Raw genomic sequence first — 18,926 nt, forward strand, 5'->3', positions numbered from 1 at the left:
TGCATAGAGTGCAGAGTGCGTGCAGAGTGCGTGCAGAGTGCATAGAGGGTGCAAAGTGCATAGGCAGTGCAGAGTACATAGGGAATGCAGAGTCCAGAGAGAGTGCATAAAGAGTGCATACAAAGTGCATAGGGAATGTATACAAAGTGCAGAGTGCATAGGGAATGCAGAGTGCATAGGGAGTGCATACACAGTGCAGAGTGCATAAGGAGTGCAGAGTGCATAGAGAGTGCAGAGAGAGAGTGCATAAAAAGTGCAGAATGTATAAAGAGTGCAGAGAGAGTGCAGAGTGCATAAGGAGTGCAAAGTGCATAGAGAGTGCATAGGTAATGCAGAGTGCATAGGGAGTGCATAGACAGTGCAAAGTGCAGAGAGAGTACATAGGGAGTGCAGAGTGTATAGAGAGTGCAGAGTGCATAGGAAGTGCAGAGTGCATAAGGAATGCAGAGAGTGCATAGGGAGTGCAGAGTGCATAAGAAGTGCAGAGTGCATAAGAAGTGCAGAGTGCACAGTGCATAGACAGTGCACAGTGCATAGGTAATGCAGAATGCATACAGAGTGCATAGGGAGTGCAGAGTGCATAGGAAGTGCAGAGTGCATAGGGAGTGCATAGGGAGTGCAGAGTGCATAGACAGTGCAGAGTGCATAGGGAGTGCACTCTGCACTCTTTAGGCACTCTGCACTCTCTATGCAAAGTGCTGCATAGGGAGTGCAGAGTGCATAGGGAGTGCATAGGGAGTGCATGATAAGTGCAGAGTGCATAGGGAGTGCAGAGTGCATAGGAAGTGTGGAGTGCATACAAAGTGCACAGTGCATACAGAGTGCTGCATAAAAAGTGCAGAGTGCATAGGGAGTGCATAGGAAGTGGAGCGTGCAGGGTGCATATAGAGTACAGAGTGCATACAGAGTGCTGCATAGGGAGTGCAGAGTGCACAGGGAGTGCATATGAAATGCAGAGTGCATAAAGAGTACTACGGAGTGCTAGAGAGTGCCAAGTGACTGCAAAAAAAGGTAATGGCAATGTAAATGACAATGCCATTTACTTATCTGTTTTCGAAACAAAAACATAAATACAAATTTTGGCATATACAATGCCAATAACTCTAACTTTTCCAAAGGCGAAACCATTGCATTGTAAATGCTTGTTAATGCTTATGTCTTCCTTTCTTGTGTAATTGAAAATTGCATGCACTTGTATATCTGAAGATTATCTATCAACTCAGAGTCCCTTAGCTGAAGTTCATTGGCTAAATACATATAATTTGCTGGAATTGTGGTGTTTTCTCATGTCTTTGCCATGATACCCTGGTTCATAGTGGTTTGTGATGATTTGATGTTTGTTATGGGGTTCCGTCTTCCTGTTTAAGGACGAAATGGCGAAAAGGATACTATTTATAGCATTTTATTTGGGGATTGCCAGAGCCAGGGGATAATTCACAGATGGGGTTGCCAATGTAACAATGCAATGCAACTTGGTGTCTCCTAAGCCAGTATATTGTCTATGGTTCGTAATCACAGATTTTATTTCCTGTGTCAACATACAGGCAGTATACCTTGATACTGCCGTTCAGGCTATGCTGCAAGCTGAGATATAAAAGTCATTCCTAATTTACCCAGGGGAGGCATACTTGAGTTGGTCCTTCCCTTGGGTTTTTTGTATCTTTTGTATAGCTGTCGCTTATTCGTTTATTTGGGGGTAGATTTTTGGTGATTTTTAGGCTACTATGTAGCTGATGGTTGGCTCCCTGCAAGTATCTTGAGCATCTTTCTCCAAGATTGCCTCCAGTTTTCCATGATCACAATCTAGACCGGATTCAGAGATGGGAATAATCTCTGATTCATGTTTACCATCTTTGCTGGTAGCTGATTTACATGGTAAGGTAATTTGGGCTTTAAAACCTCTCTTGCAGTCTGTTAATATCGACTGTATGACCACCGGAACTTCATGTTTGTCGAGGACTGCTGAACAGGTGCAGCATTAGTAAATAGGGGGCTGATTTTTCAGTGATTCCTTCTGCCTCTTTTGTCACCTCCACTCTGTTTTTCAATGCCAGCAATGTGTGTTGATATTTCCTGCACAGCTGCTTTTTAGGCATCTAGGTTTGCAGCCTATGTTATCACGGTCCCTGCAATTATGTCCACGGTCCTGCACATTGTTCTCATTATTGAGCATATGGATTGACCCTCTGTATTTCTGGGGTTGTATGATGTTTTCTGTAGTCCAGTGCACCCTGTGATGGACCTCTGTTAGTGAGGCCATTTAGAGTACTATTTAGGATACTAGTGATAGTAACGATGCTGCAAAGTGAAAGGCAGGTATCCATCATAACTGGATCTTCCTCTTCCATTTGCAACAAAACCTCTGCATTAGTTAATCTATAAGCACCTTTATTCTCAGGCAAGAATATACTTGCTAGATTGTAATTTACATCATCCCCTTCTATGGTAAACTGGGGACTGCACAGCCACAAACCAAGCAATTTATATGCCCAAAAGGTGCCTTGTGTATTTCTGCTGTAACTGTGTGATTAACCCGTTGCATGCTCGGTGTGGAACCGTTCCGTCAAGAGCCTCGGTGGGCTGTGCTGGTGACGGAGCGGTTCCGTCACGGCCTGCTCGCCGCGCCTGCGTGGCGCGAATTCCGCGCCGGCGCTGAGCGTTCTAAAGAGCGGGCGGGGCCGTGACGGAACCGTTCCGTCACAAGCACCGCTCACCTGAGGGCCGTGACGGAGCGGTTCCGTCATGAGTACGAAGCGCCGCGCGGCCCCACCTCCCCCTTAGCGCTGCGGCGGAATAGCCGCCGCAGCTTAGGGGTTAATGATTGTGTAACTGCAAGGGTTCGTCAGCCTAGCATTGCTTACATTACAGTTGGGAGCTGGCCTTGCTGGTTGTTTGGGCTAATGTGGTATTTGGTCCAATGGTTTAACACACAAAGAATTGTGGACTGTAGGAAGGTAGATCCCTGACTATGGTTGCCCCCAACTTTTTGCCTGGTGTTTTGCTGGTTTTCTGACTTAGTTGACCTGGGGCCCTGCTATTCAGGACCCCAGGCCTACTGCTCTCTCTGTAAAATGGATTCCATGTACCTTAGGTACATATCTAATTAGATACTGAGTCACCTTATCAGTCCCTGTACAGTGTACCTTAGGTGCCCAGGGCATAGGTGTACCCAGGGCCTACCAGGGGCTGCAGCTTGTATTATGCCACCCCTGGCTGGCCATCCAAATCTGACACAACTGCTGGGGCAAGGTGGTGTAATCACCCTTTGCTTTAAATATAGTATACCTATATCTAACCCTAAAATGGACACATGTATTCCTATCAGTCACTCCTATGGCAGGCCTTGACAATCCTGAAGGCAGAGTGCTTGGAATCGTGTGAGATAGTGCTCTGGCATGAGCTGAGCCTGTCTGCGGCTTTCGGGATCCATCCCTTAGCCGTGTCCATGATATCGCATACCATATACTCTTAAGTGCATTATAATCCTCGCGGTTATATGCCAACTCTGGTATCGCTTTATCAAAAAATGTCGAGTAAGGTGTCATACGAATTGGAATACTAACCCCTCGCCAATTCTGGCGACGGGGTTAGCATTCCACCCTTCTAGAGGGACACGACATGTATGTAACCTGTAACCCCGGTTAAAGTCAGACATAGCCTCAGCTCCACAAGATGGATGCTGCCACCGAGACACAAGTCTGCCCTCCTGCTGCTGGGAGTACTCCCAGCACAGGAGGCAAGGACAAAGGGTTTCCTGCCAGGGGCGGTGCCAGCACCGTCCCAGACAGGATTTTGTGTATCCTAGGTAGGCAGGGCTTTGGAGGAAGGTGACTGCAAGTGGCACCCCGGTGCTCACTGTGCATAGGCCGGCTGGAACCAGTTCCAGGGGCACTCCAGCCCCTGATCTGGGGAAAGCCCGCCAAAGGAGAGGGGTGTAACCACCCCCCTCCTAGTCCCACCCATAGGGCAGGACTTAGTCGCGTGCCAGCCCCTTTTTGCAGGATAAAGGTAGGAACTGGCCCCCTTCCAAATTAGATCATCTTTGAATCCTGAACCAACTTTCCACGAAAGGACCTCAAGACTCTTCTCAAGATTTCTCCCTTGTGGCTAAGGAGTAGTCACCCTGCAGCAGCAGGCACCAACCAAGCATCGCGGTCTGTTGTAAAGTCTCTCCTCCGGATCAAGACTGCCCAGCACGACGAGAACCGGCTTCCCTGGCACCTCTGACCTCAACCTGCATCATCAGCCCAGCTGTGATCCGTGGGTGTGACGAGACCTCGAGGGACCGGCCATCTTTGAAGACTGCACGACGCTTGTCCAGCACGACCACCGAGTGACCCTCGACTGAGTGCTTTGGGGTAAGAGAAGCCCCGACCCTGAGCAGCTCCAGCACCGAAGTTCAGCCCCCCTGCATCCACGAGATCTGCGTGGGGCCCTTCTGCTCTTTGCTGCTCACCGCGTTGTCCAGGCCACTTGCCCGTTGGCTAGTGGCCCTCTTACGACGCTCCACGACGACAAACACCGCTGGTTTGGTTGCTCCAGACTAGCCCTTGCTCCCCTCCAAAAGAGGAGCACCCTGGACCCTCCTGGTCCACTCCAGACTCCATTTTAAGTCCACCGCGTGGGCTTGCATTTGCCAAGACTTGTTGCCCCAATCCTGGGTCCAGCGACGTCGACAGCAGAGACCTTCGTGGGACAGCTCGCACCTCCATCCTGGTCGCCGACAACGCCTCCTGGTCCGAGAGACTGCAGAGCCCAGCAGCGCCCACTCACCTGGTCGAGGTGACTTCGTCCGGTGCCATCCTGGTGCCCACCTAAATCACTGGCTAGTGATTCAGAACTTGGTCCCCTCTGCTTACAGATTTTCTTCTTCCCTGATCCAGGCTTGGATCACCACGAACTTCTTCACTGGCCGCCTGCCAGCAACTTCTTTCTTCAGGCTCCTGGATCTTCAACGAGGGTTTCCGACGCAACTTGAACCCTATGCAGCCGCAGCCCCTGGGCTAGGTAAACTGAGTACTCCGGTGCTCCAGCATAGTCCAACACCCTAAGTGTTCGGATCCACTCTTGTTTTCGACCCACCTAGTCGGGTTCGCCCGAGAACAGTAACTTTGCAATTGCTAGTATCCATAGACTTGTTCCCGCATTACGCGTGAGAGTTCCCACTCTGCACACGGCGTCCCTAGACCTCCTGCTTCTAATCCAAGGGTTCAGCATTGTAGGCCTAGCGTTTCTACAGTCTAGAAAAGTATTACTTACCTGCTAGTAACTTCACATTCCACTTCTTGTGTATATGGTTTTTCGTGCCCCTCGGGCATTTGTGTAAATTGTGCGACTTTCAGTAATTCTTTAAGAGTTTTGTTGTTTGCTTAGCTCCCTGTCTCATAAAGAGCCAGGGTAGTCCTGTTATAAATAAATATACTTTATTTTTGATAACTTGTGTGGTGTCCTTTCACTTTGTGTTCAAGGGGTAATGTGATGGTAAAACAGCTGGCTTAGTACGCCCTCTAGAGTCTTAGCCTTAGACTGCTCGTATCCATGCTACTAGGATAGCTGGTCTATAAAGTTGACTTACAACCAATCATCAATAAGGGTTGTTTGGACTGATACATAGTGATCACTAGAATAGTGAGCACTGCATATCAGGCCAACTTCTCACATGGACCATGTTTGAAGTAATCAGGTACTGTATTTATCGGATGCACCTTTTGTTTGGAGGGCTGGCCTTCATCAGTACTGCCTTTTCACCTTCAAAAGAGTGTCATAACCTTTGCCAACCAAGTCTAGCATGCCCTCCCACGACCACTATAACGGTGTGGAGGCCATCTGCGGTTTCCCCAGCAGCATTGTTGCCGCGAGGCGAAGCATTGCAGTTTGTGGACCAGACTGGGAGGCTGCACGGAATGGGTGCAAGTAATGTAAAAATGGCATTACTACACTCAATAGAGTTTTTCTGTGAGGACACAAGTGCTCCTGACCAATTCTGTGGTCGACAGAGGTAGATGGTCTCCCACGTGATACTTTTAAAGCGCTTACAGGAGATCGGAATCAGGGGCTCGGCCTTGACCTGGTTTTGTTCCTTCCTGGAGGGGCGATCCTTCCAGGTCTTGGTGCCACCTTATCATTCGCAGGAGCTTGCCCTGCAACAGGGGGTGCCACAGGGCTCAATACTGAGCCCCCTACTTTTTAACATTTATGTTCAACCCCTTGCGTCGGTGACTAAAAGCAGAGGGTTGTCATTGGTGTTGTATGCCGACGACACCCAATTGGTGATTGCCTTCTCTAAGAAATGTAGTCATAGCCTTGAAAAGTTTAAGGAGGATTTGTTAGAGATTGTGGATTGGATGGCTTTAAACTGCTTGCAGTTGAATACCAGTAAGTCAGAGGTCTTGCTGTTTGGAAAGGACCGGGATATGTGGTCCGAGTAGTACTGGCCGGATCATCTAAAACTGCCCCCTTCACCTAAACAGGCAGTAAAGAACCTTGGTGTTTGGATTGACAGTGGTCTCACCTTTGACACTCAGTCGAAAGCTGTGGCAGGGATCTGCTACGGGCTCCTGCGAGGATTAAAACCTCTCCTGGGTTTTTTTCTTTCAAAAGTGCGTCAAACCATTGTTCAGGCGACAGTCTTATCCAGACTGGACTAAGGTAATTCTCTTCATCTTGGTGCCAATAAGTCCAGTATAAGGCGTCTGCAGAGAATACAGAATGCAGCGGCGCACATTTCGTGGCACTCCCGAAATTCTGTTCCTTATCCCACGTCTTACCTAAACTACACTGGCTGCCAGTTGAAAAACTAATCCAGTTTAAAATGCTTTGCGTGTCTCACAGGATTCTGACTCAACAAGCACCTTTGGGGCTGGCCAATTTGCTAGCTTTCTATGTGGCGCACTTTAAGGTCTACCGATCAAGGCCTGGTCTGTATTCCTCGAGTCTTAAGAGCTAGAGCTGGAGGCCGCTCTTTTCGTAGTCTTGCAGCGAAACTATGGTATTCGCTCCCAGTCTCTATCTGAGGGATCCAGAATAATTTTTAATTTCGTAAAGCCATAAAGACCTGCTCTTCCCGGCGTGTCTTCTTCCCTCTAAGCTCACTCTCAATGTCTTTGGCGGCGCTGGGACACCCCGTTGCTGGGGCTGCCATGCACATTACAAATCCGACAATAAATAAATAAATGGTGACTGCAGCGTCTGCAGCATAAGTACGTCGGCAACGCGTTTTCACACGACTCAACACAGAAGCCGCTTCTTTCTGTTACATTATCAAAAGGAGGGGCTTGGACGCGTGCCCCGTCTGCATGGGTCTCACGTCCCTCGCGCCACTCTAGCACTCAGGTTGGTGGGTTCACACCTGTAACATCCTGCTGAAGGGCAGGAATTTGGTGTCACCTCTCAGAAGGGAGAATTGCCTTTGTGGAGAGGTGCGACTAGACTCCGTAAATGGCTGGGAGGTGACTCCCAGCTAGCAGGCCCTCGTTAGACTGCCCGGGGTAGGTAGTACGTGAGGACATGTGGTGCATCGGGCTGGTTGGCAAGCATCTGCTCAGGTACTTCATCTATGTCCTGTTCGTAGACCGCACCACCAAAACTGGCTTCTCCCATAAAGTGAGGTTCTTTGCTTGGAATTTTTCAACTTTGGCACATCCGTCTGAGCACAAGTGATTCTCATATCAAAATTGCCCTGTTTTTAAACCCACCTTTGGGCAAGGTTGCATTAATTAACCAGAAATCACTTGGGTTCGAATACCTGTATTAGAGCTTGGATTTGAGATGCTTACAGCATGTTTTGTTCAAACTTCGTAATCAAGGAAGTGCTTCTCTTCAATGACCTTCTTCTGTTCATGGTAAAGGAGAGTCTCCTGGTTTGGTCATATTCTTTGTTCCTGGGAAGAGAAGATCTAGCATGTTGACTTAGGTTCTCAGTCCAAGTATCATGACAGGTGGGAGATGTTTCATTGCTCAGGCTATAACCCCTGAAATTCATTGACATCTGTGAGAGCTTTCCACGTGGTGTGGTCCATTTATTCACTCTTTGAGAAATAGTCCCAGTATGACATGTATCAAAGGATTTAGCGCACAGCTGATGGCCATGCCCAGCCATTACGGCTGATCTCTTAGAGCATTAGAGCATTCAAAGCCAACTAGCTACAGCTAAAGGCAATAGTCGGTGGGCCCTAGAAGGTGGGGTGCTGACTGCGAGGCCTAGCTGTAGGACCCAGCCAAAGGTCTTGCTTTGCACACACAGCGAGCTGTCCATGGATGAAATCTGAACCCGTTGTTCTGTTTGGGTATGGACATCGATTACTGGTCTGGTCGAAGGTAGGCCTTGTTATGTTTAGTAATAAGAAAACAATTAAGTGACAGTCACATGTAAGAGGTCTGTAAATACGTTGTATGCTGTGGAGTAAGGCCTGTTCTGGCTACTTGCGTAGTTCTTATGTTTTCCCGAAGGCCTCTGCAAGGTTCTGAGTGGTATTCCCAAGTAGTGCTGTTGCCATGCAGCATGACATGGTAAATGTTATCCACTGAAAAAAGATAGGTTTGTTTGGAGGGCGTTGAAGCCTTGATGCTTCAAAGTATGCAGAAGCTAATAAGTGTTCCTCTCCAGGTAGGGTATTGTATATAGCCATTTTGTTCCAGGAGTTCTTATTGGTTATGTGGCCACTTCACCATCAATGGCTTGAGCTTTGTTTCAGTGAAGCACTGTACAAGGAAGCCTGTTTAGAGTCCCTCAATTTTATAGAAATGAACTCGTAGTAAGAGGAAGTTTAACTTTAGGGTACACTTATTAGCCTTCAGCAGAATGCCTATTATTGTTTCTGGATAAAAAGGAGTTTATGAATCTGATAATTTACCTTTTTTGTACTTTTTTTATTTATTTCAGAAACACATTCTATTATTAACAATAAATGCTCCACAGAGCGGTGTATATTATATACATATATTATTGAAGAACAGTTCTACAGAACAAAACTTTGTGCAGATGGTACTTCCTTGCCTTCTTCCCAAATAAATGTTGCTAGTTGCTGCCTACGCAACCATGCCCTCTTTTAATTCCACATGTTATGATTAATTTCCAACAGTTAAAGCTTCCTATTCACTAATCGATGATGTTATGGGTACAACAGAGTATGGCTAATTTTCTGTGTTTTTGATTTTTGCAGGTTGATAGACACAGAGACCATCTTATTAACTACATCATATTTTTGAGGATAACGCCTTTCCTTCCGAACTGGTTTATCAATATAACATCGCCTGTAATAAATGTTCCATTGAAAGTGTTTTTCTGGGGCACTTTTCTAGGTAAGACATCTTAATACAATAATTTCCACGGGTTTCAAATTAAAGGGAGATGGCACCTTACGGCCAAATTATGCATATTTTTTCAAACAAAATGATACTGGACATTTTCGAGGCACAGCAGAGAGTCTTTGAACTTTAGTTGACTAGTTGGATGGTAACAATACTAGTTTGTTTTGAGGGATCGGTCATACTAGCCTAGTAAATGTGTTTTATTTACATCATCCATCACTCTATTGAGAGTCTCATGTTAGAATGAATTTCATGTAGGACTTTTATCTCAGTGGCTCGCCGCTGATTTCAAGTCCATATTTTCTCTTAGGATTGTATTGAAGATTGATGGTGTTCCAAAAGTTTAAACCATACTCCTTCTACTCGTAGTAACTATGCGTGCCACCTATACTTCAGTAGAGCCGGTTTCCACGAGGGAGAGGGGTGAACTTACATTTCGCCTAGAGGTGGGCAAGCCACAAAATTCATAAGGAAAGACGAGTGGACTTTCGATGGTCCTGCAATCTAATGACCCATCGTGTGGTTTGTGCTGTAGACTGCAGAGAGCGGAGCTTTGAAATTTTAAAAATAGTGTTTACATTTGGTAATAATTCAGTATAAGCATAAGATTGCATTACTACATCAAATACCCGTTCATAAATGTAAGAATTTTGAAAAAATCATTTAGAAAGGTAACCTAATAAAAATACTTGAGTTCTCATGAATCCAAGAGAAAATGAAATTTTTGTTGAGCAAATTTGTTGAGTATATCTCTTGTAAGTTTTATAATATCATGCCATAAGGCAAATAACCCGTGCCCTCACCATGCACAGTTTTCTCATCAATGATTTTGCATAAAATGTTGCAGTGGTATTATCAATGATGTCCTAGAAGTCATGAGTGATGTAATATGTAGGTTAATTAGCAGTGCATGGCGAGGGTGAAAACTTTAGTTTCCTTAGGGCTCGATTTATAGTTGTTAGTTGAGAGAACTCGAAGTACTGAATCCCAGTGTGTTTGTGTGTGTGTAAAATCTGAACCCAACTAAAACATCCCTGTAACCTTTGTTTTTTTCCAGAGAACTTGTATGTTTTTTAATACTATTTCCTCACTATAACGTCCATGTAACCTTTAGGTTTTTTTTCAGTGAATTTCCAGTTTTTTTGTTTTTGTAACATAAGGTAATATTTAATCACCATACATTAATTTAGCCGCTGTCGCTCGGAGGATTGCACATCTTTTAGTGGAGGAGGGTATGTGGCCCCCCTGCCCATCTTTGGCTTCAGGGACTTCTTCCCCTCGGGCCCACCACTTTCTTAATGGGGGAGGAGGCCACGCAGCCCCCCCCCCCCTCCCTGGGCTGATTTCGGCCTCTGGGACACAATCCCCCAGGCCAACAAAGGGGCCACTCACTATATCCTGGATAGGGGCCGCTGGGGAGCCCCAAAGCCCGAGCTGGCTCCCTGCACCAGCAGGAGCTGGCATTGCTCCTACACGCAGGGAGCTGATCTGTTTCCCTGCAGGCAGGGAAACAGATCTGAAGTCCGCTCCCAGCTGGCGGGAGCCTTTTTAGAGCCACCTGCCAGGTGGGAGCGGAGTTTGTGTTTGCTCTCGCTTGGCGGAAGTTTTGAAATTACTCCTCTAGCTCACCCTCGAGTGCAGGATGTCAGACCAGGATGGCCCAGGGATTGGGGTAGGGAGATTTCCCGAGAAGCTGCGGCTAGAGATGTGCATGTCAATGCAGCTGAATAAGGTGAGGTTCCTTACCTAATGCATGGCAAGGTGCACTTTCCCAATATGTCTTACACTGCTTTCATCAGACAGAATGCACCTGTGCATATCTTCAGAGTTGCCACTTGCACTTTAGTTCATTTGTATGGGCAATGATATTTGTTTCCACGCTGATCTGTAAAATCATAAAAGGCAGGACTTGAATACTATGCTCTATCTACATGAAATGCACTTGACCCATGAACCATAAAACTTTTTGCTGCGCCCCTGGTTTAACATAGCACAGGTTGGGGGAAGAGGATAGCCTCCACCAGACATCTTTTCTCTGAGCGGAAAGTGGAGATCCAAACAGTTAAATGAAGGGGTGGGGACGGTACTAACTTTAGAAATTCCAGGAGCTTTGTTAGCCAGGGGCTGCCTATTAATTATTTCTGAGCTTTGCCATTTGATGGATGAGGAAGGGGCTGTAGTTATGTTGTTGAAGATGAGAAACTTTCTGGCCAGGCCTGTTCTCATGTAGACCACTAATTGGGGGTTCAGGAAGGACGAGGTGTCGAGATTTCACTTATTGTTGTACTGATGATCTAGGTGCTCCTGACTGGTGGCAACTTCAGTGTTCTCTCCTGTGATAAGCATAGGTCTACACAAAGGCTGCGTCTGAAGGTAGCATAAGAAGGACACTCTAGGCTGGATCTACAGCAGGAGTTAGTGGATGTAAGATTGAACATGCACAAATAACTATTTAAACCGAAAGGCAGAGAAGTGACCAACATGCGCTTTTCAATATACAAAAGTTTACATTCTGCACTTGGGTAGCTTATTTTTTGGTGCCACTACACGCCGCTGTCTAGTTTTCAAGCTTTTTAATTAGCAAGAGTTCCAATCCAGTTTTCCCAGCACACTGTGATATCTTGTGCAAAAATCACTACCCCGGATGCATTCTATAAGGCAAATCTAGGAATTATTACCGTCCCATTTATAAGGAAATACCTTTTTATACCAGTGACAAAATCCTCCTGGGTTCTGAAAACCAACCTTTTAAAACTGTTTGCTTGCATAATACCCATCATCGACTCTGGTGGCTGAAGCTATTACCACCATACAAGTTCTGTCAAAGCACCTGCAGGAGTTTGCTGTTAGCATGCTCTTCTGGGGGGAAGTAGTGGGGGTTGGTACAGTTGTGAAATACCTCAGTGACCCCTCCTAATCACCATCTCACTGTGTAAAGAAACGCGTAATATTTTTTTCTCGTTAGCCTATTGGTGCAGAAACGCTAGCCATGGGCAAGTGCTTTTTGTGTAAAATAGGTTTCGAGAGTGAAATCAGCAACACACACATGCCGCAGCCCTGTGCATGGGTGTTTCTGAGATGGGATCTTGTGAGAAGGATGGTATACAAGCACCCTAAACAACACTGTATACTCACTTTTCCAGTTATCTCTGGGCACAGAGTTGTGAACATGCACCAACCCCTCGCCCACCGTTCATCCTGCTGGCAGCCCTGCAAAAAGGGCAGGTTTCTAAGTAGGCCTCTCCTGAGATAACAGTATAATTATATTGCACAACTGAATTGTGAAACTGACGCACCATTGTTTCAGAGGTGGCAACTGGACCTGGCTACATGGTTGTGCAAGTGCCATCTAATATAAAAGCTATTAGAGAACGGGGGCTGTTGCTGACTATTCATTTTGCCTAGTGCATAGAAGATCAGGGTGCTGAAAATAAACCACCCATCATGTCACTTGACTCTGAAGAGAATGGCACACTGCACTAATGTAAACTCAGTAGCTCATACATGCACGCGAAAGGGCTGTTTTAAAGTGTATTAATGTTTACATTATACTTTTAATTTACCTGGATTCAACGATGAGCAACACGCGGAGGGGCTGCAGGCGTGCCAAGCAACATTATTTTCAGAGAATGAGTTGGTGGAATGGGGGCTCAGCCATCTTCTGATACACCTAGAGTTCTGGAAAAAGGTTCAAATCCATGGGCGCCGCATTAGCAAACCTACATTATTTCAAGTGCAGCGGGCATAGAGTCACTGTACGCAGGGGCTGGCAGAGGCAGTGTATGCACATTCAAGACTGTATATGCCGCCTTGGCTGATGGTAAGTCAGCCTGTGCAAAGCAGCCAACACGGACTGGAAACACACCAGTCACTGACAGATGGTGCTTTGAAATCACAAGTGTGGGCTGCTGTCTGATTGGTTGATTGCAACGCGGCTCTGCAGTCAGTCAGCTCTGCAATCCGAACACCTGTTTTGTATCCGCATTAAACATTTTTGAAGATTTGGCTAGATGTGTGGTGGGTGGCTTACATACATTTAACGAGTCTGCACTAAGGAAGCTATGAATTAGTGCAGCTGCTCAGGCTTGGGCTTCCTCACCAGACTGGGTAAGTAGGCCTGAAAACTGGCTCGCCCTGAAAATAAATAATTGCCATCGTGAGTGGGTGAGTACATTTTTCGAGGCCTGAAAGGGATCTACTGACTGTCTGTAAGGTTTGTTTTGACTAGTGAGCGACATAGAGGTGGTACAAAATGTACTACTCGACAAATTACTGATACTTCCCAGGATGTTTTGTTACACTGGTATGGTGATCTTAATCAGCATGAAATTCAAGGAGATATTAGTCATTGGGGGTAGGAGGGAAGATTAGATAGCCAACTGCTACAGCATGAAATTCTCTAGTTGAAGTTGCTACTAGAAATTCTCATCTGGGTAATTTGCTTCCTTGTTCTTGTGGATATCACATTCCAGTATATTCTAGAACAGTGGTTCTTAACCCGTGGTTCGGGAACCCTAGGATCCGCGGTACGTACTCTGGGTCTGTGACTACTTAGAAAATTAAATAATATTGATAGATAAAAAAAATGTATATAAATAAAGAAGTAAAATGCAAAACTGAAAAAATTAAAACTTCCTGTAAATGTGAAGGAATTTGAAATTGAAGGCTAGAAATAAAGTTAGTATCCTGAGATTGATTAGTGGGAGCAGTGCAAGTGTATCGAACAGAATATGGTATGCGCAAGATTGCCCTCAATTGAATTTGGAAAAGCTCCAACCTTCCCATTAAAATGAATTTTTAAATTTTTTTATATTTGTTTGTGAATATTTAATCATTTATGTGTTTGTTTGATGGATGCTTGTTTCTGTATTTTTAGTGTATTGTGGTTCAAATCACCGACAATGTTTCGACTGGGGAACCAGGCTTCGTGTAATGACTCATTGGGGGTTCATGTATGTCAAAAATGATACAGTGGGGGTGGACCGGGGTTCCAGTAATGAATAGGTGGAGGTCCACAGAACTCAAGTTCAAGAATGTTCACCAGTTTGATGTGTAATTTTCGTTTATTTAATACGTTTGAGGATATTTTGATGAACATGCTGATGTTTCTTTTTCCACCTTGTAGGTGTTGCACCTCCATCTTTTATAGCAATTAAAGCGGGAACAACGCTATACCAACTCACAACAGCTGGAGAAGCAGTTTCGTGGAACTCAGTCATTGTTCTTGTTATTTTAGCGGTGCTCTCTGTTTTACCAGCTGTCTTCCAGAAGAAACTGAAGCAGAAATTTGAATAACGCACTCCATTTTCTGTGTATTTCCATGGATCAGTTCTGTTTTCTGATATCCCTTCATCCTCTCCGTCTTCAACAGTTTAAAAGATACTGACGATACTGTAAATTTGTACCTGCTAATTGGTAATGTTTGTATTTATTTGAAGGAACTGTTCACTGCCTATTCATTAGACAAATATATTTTAATTAAGTATTATATTTAGTTGCATAGACGTCAAACTATTATATAGTTTGCTATTTAAATATGGAGGATTGAAAACACATCAGATGTGAATATTTGAAAGAAAGAAGGAAGGCTGTACCATTTTCTGCAGAAATGTCAAGTTATTGTGCTAAAAGGAGTTAGTAGTCTGCTTGTCTGGTAATCCTGTCCGGATAACTCTTCTAAGCGTAACCCCAGACCTTCGAACGAATAACTGTGACTTGGATGCGTTTACTGTGTCTGTGGTTCAACTTTGTTTTAGAATAATTCCTCAGTCAATAGCAGTACTTACCACAAACTAAGGATAAACAAACACTGCTTTAAGATAGAAAAAGGAAAATGGTGCCCAAGTGCTTATCCTATGTGTGCTTCCTCCCATTGTACCTTTGCCTTGCTAGTTATTTTTCACCTTGTCTACATGCTCTAAAAATAACTGCATAATTTCATTGTGGGTTTTACATGCGCAGATGTCTTCTTTTCAGTTCATATAGCTTCCTGGTATGATTCAGTCACAGTGGGTTTGTTGCTCAAAACGAGTTATTAAGTCTGTCTCTGCTGTGGTGTTTGGAACCTACAAAATTACAGTTACTCTACATCAGTTCACACGCCTCTGTTATGAGGCAAGGGGCTTTGTCCGGACCTTGTAAAAAGACAGCATTTGTCACAAGTTGTACTGTTGTAAAATATTGTTTCCAGACACTATTGCAAAAAGAATATAGCTTTGTAGATTTTGTATTTCTGGTACATGATTTGTTTTAAAAAATTGTTTCTTCAGCAGCTATATTATAGGTAAGGAAGAGACTGGCAGATATAGTCCTTGTAGGTGAAAGGAGCCAAAGCAAGAAGCCTTAAGAATAGTCCTCATATAAACGGTTATCGTACTGTTATCCATATTCTTGGAGGTAGTTTTATGAGTGGAAGAAGAAGACCATAATCAATGAGAATTATTGTGATAAATGTTGGCAAGCACGCAATGGGACATAGCAAATTCTTGTAATATTTCTTCCAGCAAATGCTCTTTATTTTCCTTCCTTTAAGAGCTTCTTGCCAACACTTATTTCATCCAGCATAATTGCCTCGACAACTTCAGGGATAATTTAATAGAAATTCATAGGTTCCTCAATCAATTTAGCATACATAGAACAATTCCAATACAGTGTCAAAGTATAATAATCAAACCAGTAACTCATGCAATTCTGGTTGGGGCTATCAAATTTTGAAATTAATTTAGTAGCTATTATATAATCCTCTCAAATAAGCTTCATGTAGACAAGTGTAAATAGACTGTGTAGTTGAGCCCTTAGTTTATCCCGGGCCTGTCCTGAGTTATCCAGCCATTACAGCATCTAGGCCCAGTGAGCATTCAAATGTCTAAAAGTTGGATCAAAGCTAGAAAGAAGGAAAATTTAAAAAAAACATTTGCTGGAAGAACTCTTGTTCTGTCCTATTACGTGGTTGTAAGGATTTATGACATTGTTCTGGGTTTTATATGTACTCGGCAGTATTAGTTTGGCTGCTCCTTTTCTTGTTCTAGCACCTTGACAACCTATTTAGATACTTTAAAAATACTTTGGGCGCTAGTTTGCACTGACTGAACTCTGACCACCTGTATTTATGAATGAAAATAAACCTACAAAACCAAGTGTACAGGAGGAAAGTTTCATTGTTATAGAGGCTTTCACGTATACAAAGCATAATGCTAAATGACATCTGATATGGTGTCTACTTACATCAATTTGTTTGATGTAACAGCTGTGACCATTACAATTGTCAAAAAATTGCTTAGATCTGCAAACTTTAGTCAAGTGTCAAAATCTCATTCTTGCCACATTTTATTGGGTCAGCCCTGTTCAGTTACACAGGCACTGAATGGTATTGGGGTTAAATGGACATTTAGACTTTCCGTCCTAAAGTAAAGTATCCTTTCTCTCTTAAAGTATAGGAGGAAGGAAAGTGTCTTGATCTTGTTTGGTTGCACCACTACCAGACAAAACCTAAAATAACAGGAGATTTCAATGCCATGCCTGCTGCTTAAGTAATCTAGTTTAGTGATGCTACCATATGCTGGCCACGTTCTTTACTAAGACCCTCCAGGGGAACAGGACCAATCTCATCAGAGAGACCTGCAAACTCCCTAGCTTAAGCAGCAGATTGTTGACCTCTGAGCAAAAAAAAAAAAATAGGTGTAAGAGGCTTGAGCAGCTTTGGAGGACAGATTATAGCCCAGAGGCCAAGCTAGCCTGTAAGGAAACCTTAAAGAATCTTTGCAAATTGGCTGCTAGAAGGGAATACTTCGTAAAGTGTATAGCAAGTGCAGAGAACTCTGGAAAGGACATTTTCAGGATTGTCAGATCCTTTACCAATCCAACCGCAATCATGGGAAATATTCTGCCCTCTCCTTCCTTGTGCACAAACTTATCTGACTTCTTCTAGGGGAAAATTCAGAAAGTGTACGCTCTTTCACAATTGGAGAGGCGACGGTGGAGCCACAACCATCTGTAATTCCTAATCCAATTGGCACCTTTTCAGACTTTCTCCCTATAACGTTGCAGGAATCCCTGTCCGAAATCCTAGGATGCAAGTCTGGCTCCACTGTGGACCCTTGCCCACCTAAGCTTTTCAGGTCTCTGGCTCACATGATTAACCCAGTATTAAATCACATTTGGAACACCTTGATATCCACTGACATTTTTCCAGGTATTTGGAAACATGCTTTCCCAAAACCCCTGTTTAAAAAAACCAAATGCTTATCCTACGGAACTTGGTAACTACTGCCTGATCACACTGCTTGCCAGCACCTGCCAAAATGCTGGGAAAACTAGTACAACGAAAACTCGCCAATTTCATAGATGCGCATGACATCCTGCATGACACTCAGTCCGGTTTTTGGTTGGGATACAGCACTGAGACCGCATTGATAGAGGTGGCGGAATCTGTGAGAATGGCTGTAGATTCGGGGGCATCAGTGATGCTGGTCCTTTTAGATTTGTCGGCTGCGTTCGACACAGTTGTGCACCCAGTTCTACTGGCAGACTCAAACAGCTGTGCTTGCTGAGAACAGTACTCTCTTGGCTACAGTCCTACCTCACAGACTGTTCTCCAAGGGTCTTTCTCCAACTGCATCGATCCGAACCCAAGCCCTGTGGTGTGGTGTGCCCCAGGGATCTGCCCTAAGCCCTCTGCTCTTTAACACCTATCTAGTGCCACTTTTCACTCTTATTGCTTTCTGGGAAGTGAGGGCAGTCTCCTATGCGGATGACACCCAGTTGGTGTTTTCCTTTCAAGGATCACTCAGTTGATTCATTTGCCAGATACAAGGGTTGCTTGAAGGACATTGCAAGCTGGATGAACAACAACAACCTAAAATTAAATGCAGAGAAGACGGAGATCCTGTTCTTTGGACAGGCTCCCCTTCTCCCATCCTGAGGGCTGTGGTGGCCAGCAGAGTTAGGCTCACCACCAACTCCAGATAATACAGCAAGGAACCTTGGCATCAAATGGGATACGGACCTTTCCTTTTCGGCCCAAGTTCGACACACATCTTTGTCTTGCTTCGGGAAGCTAAGAAGTTTAAGGAAATTCCTCCACCTATTGCCAGAGGAAAGTCGTAGGGTCATAGTCCATGCTACTGTGACATCTCAGCTGGACTATGCAAACATTTTGTACCTTCCTATCTGATCAACAGACTTCAGATGGTACAAAATGCGGCAGCAAGATTAATTAGATGGGTGCCGTTCCGCCATCACATTTCCCCTCGTATCAGACAACTTCATTGACCGCCAGGCTTTGGAACTCCTTACCCTCTCACATGCGCTTGGTTGAATCCGAGCCTGCGTTCAGGAAGATCCTGAAGACCTGGCTCTTTAGTCAAGGCTAGCTTATCTGTTGGACCTGATTCTCATCTGTATTTTCCACTTAGCGCCGGGACACCTCTGTACGGGGTAGCTGTTGCACTCTATAAATGCCACTATTATTATTATTGTTGAATGTATTTTGTCTTGATTAGGAAAACACGCTTCTAGGTCCTTTTTTATTTTTTTAAAGCAGAATAAACTAATTCTGTAAGTTCTACAGGCATGTGGTCTCAGAAAGGAGGTTCTATAGAGTTCTCATTTTAGTTTTT

The 18,926-nt window shown here is 44.6% G+C and overlaps 1 protein-coding gene across 1 annotated transcript in view; it reads left to right on the forward strand.

Annotated features, from left to right (window-relative positions):
- Positions 1-16,448, forward strand: part of TMEM41B (transmembrane protein 41B) — a 141,827-nt gene extending 125,379 nt beyond the window's left edge. The window contains exons 6-7 of the mRNA XM_078680965.1: positions 9,162-9,300; positions 14,435-16,448. Of these exons, the coding sequence (XP_078537091.1) occupies positions 9,162-9,300; positions 14,435-14,604 (309 nt within the window). The 3' untranslated portion in view covers positions 14,605-16,448. The remainder of the gene's footprint in view (positions 1-9,161; positions 9,301-14,434) is intronic.
- Positions 16,449-18,926: the final 2,478 nt, after the last annotated feature.

The sequence above is a fragment of the Lissotriton helveticus genome, chromosome 3_1, assembly GCF_964261635.1.
Source record: "Lissotriton helveticus chromosome 3_1, aLisHel1.1, whole genome shotgun sequence".
Classification (NCBI taxonomy): domain Eukaryota; kingdom Metazoa; phylum Chordata; class Amphibia; order Caudata; family Salamandridae; genus Lissotriton; species Lissotriton helveticus.